This window comes from Pterocles gutturalis, unplaced genomic scaffold (genome assembly GCF_000699245.1).
Source record: "Pterocles gutturalis isolate BGI_N339 unplaced genomic scaffold, ASM69924v1 scaffold47504, whole genome shotgun sequence".
Taxonomy (NCBI): domain Eukaryota; kingdom Metazoa; phylum Chordata; class Aves; order Pterocliformes; family Pteroclidae; genus Pterocles; species Pterocles gutturalis.
The window spans coordinates 392-1940 of NW_010134925.1; the positions used below are offsets into that span (position 1 = coordinate 392).

At 63.8% G+C, this 1549-nt stretch overlaps 1 protein-coding gene across 1 annotated transcript; it reads right to left on the reverse strand.

Moving 5' to 3' along the window:
- Positions 1-19: 19 nt before the first annotated feature.
- On the reverse strand, positions 20-1139 carry LOC104467812 (glutathione peroxidase 3-like; the record flags this gene model as incomplete). Its single annotated transcript, XM_010081729.1, is given in 4 exon segments — positions 20-242; positions 320-419; positions 639-756; positions 986-1139. Coding segments are annotated over 4 exon segments (595 nt in total), but the record flags the coding sequence as incomplete, so codon positions are not given.
- Between the last annotated feature and the right edge of the window lie 410 nt (positions 1140-1549).

Genomic DNA, 1549 nt, shown 5'->3' on the forward strand with positions numbered 1-1549 from the left:
CCCCCCTCCCTCTCCTCGCCCGCCTCCCCCTGCTGCTGGTGCTGCTGCTGCTCCCTCATGTAGGCAATGATGTCGTTCTTCACGACCGCGATGTTGGCACGGTGGTACCAGCGCATGACGGGCACACCGTCAGGGCCCACGAGGAACTTCTCAAAGTTCCACTTGATGTCGTGGTTCCGCAGGGGCTCCCAGAAGAGGTTCTTGGGGTTCCCAAACTCCTCCGCCACCGGGGGACAGGCGTTCTGCAACAGTGGGACAGCACATCACTGCCTTGTCCCCCCAAAAAACAAGTTCATCTCCCCCTTGCCATGGCACCCACCTTGAGGAAGGTGTAGACCTTCTGCTCCTTGGCCCCATTCACATCTCCTTTCTGGAAGAGCTGGAAGTTGGGGACAAAGCCACCCCCGGGCCGGACATACCTGCAAGGGGAGAGGGGGCAGAGCATCATGCAGGGGCTAGTTCTCCGTGGTGTACAGGGGCACTGGGGGGGCCCCAAGCCCCCTGCTTTTGGGGGCCACAGCCTGAGGCTGGGAGGGGGGTGACAGCCAGCAGGAGCTGCAGCCAATGCCCCCACCACCTGCCTGGGGACCCCACCCCAGGGACGGCAGGTGCCCCACAGCCCCTGCTGCAGTACTCACTTCAGCGCAGGGAGGATCTCCGAGTTCTGTCCGGGTTCCTGCTTCCCAAATTGGTTGGAGGGGAAGCCCAGGACGACGAGCCCATATGGCCCCAGCTCATTTTGTAGTGCATTCAGTTCTGCATGCAAGCAGAGCCAGGAAGGGGTAGCAGGGGACCAAGATCACTGTCCCCCACCTGCACTGACCCCCTCGGAGCATCCCTGTGTGCCCGCATTCCCCTTTCCCCCACCTCCCCAGGGCAGGTCAGGCCATGGGGACCTGCCAGGAGCTGCATGCCTGGGTGACACTGCCTGCTCCACGGCTGCCTGCCCTGTCGCCAGGGTCCCCATGCCCCACGGGACCCTTACCAAGGTACTGCAGGGTGAGGCCTCAGTACGTGGCCACGTTGACGAAGAGCACCATCTTCCCTGCATACTTCCGAAAGGGGACATACTCGTCCCCGTCGATGGTCAAGGCCCCGTAGTCGTAGATGGTGCCTTGCACCGGGCTGTAGCATTTCACCTGCGGGGTGAGGAGCATCCCATGGGATTGGGCTGGGGGCTGCTGGCCACCCCACTCGCCCCCCCCACACCCACCAGAGCAGTGGGTCCAGCCCTGGCGCTGGCTGAGACAGCTGACAGCATTGTGTCTCCTGCTCTGAGTGCCACCGGTGGCAGCCAGGCTCCGGCATGTCACAGCAGCAGGATGTGCTGGCTATCCAGGATCACACATGTTCACACATGTGCACACCCAGCCCCTGGGGCGGCTGCAGCTGGAGGGATGTTTACCCAGCCAGGGTCAGGCAGAGAGGCTGGAAAAGAGCCTGAGCTGGCCTGGGGACACTGCTCAGCGTCCCTGGGGCTGCGGGGGGCAGGACCCACCCACCCACCGCTGCATGCAACCCACTGGGGTGCCAAGGAGCGGCACCGGTG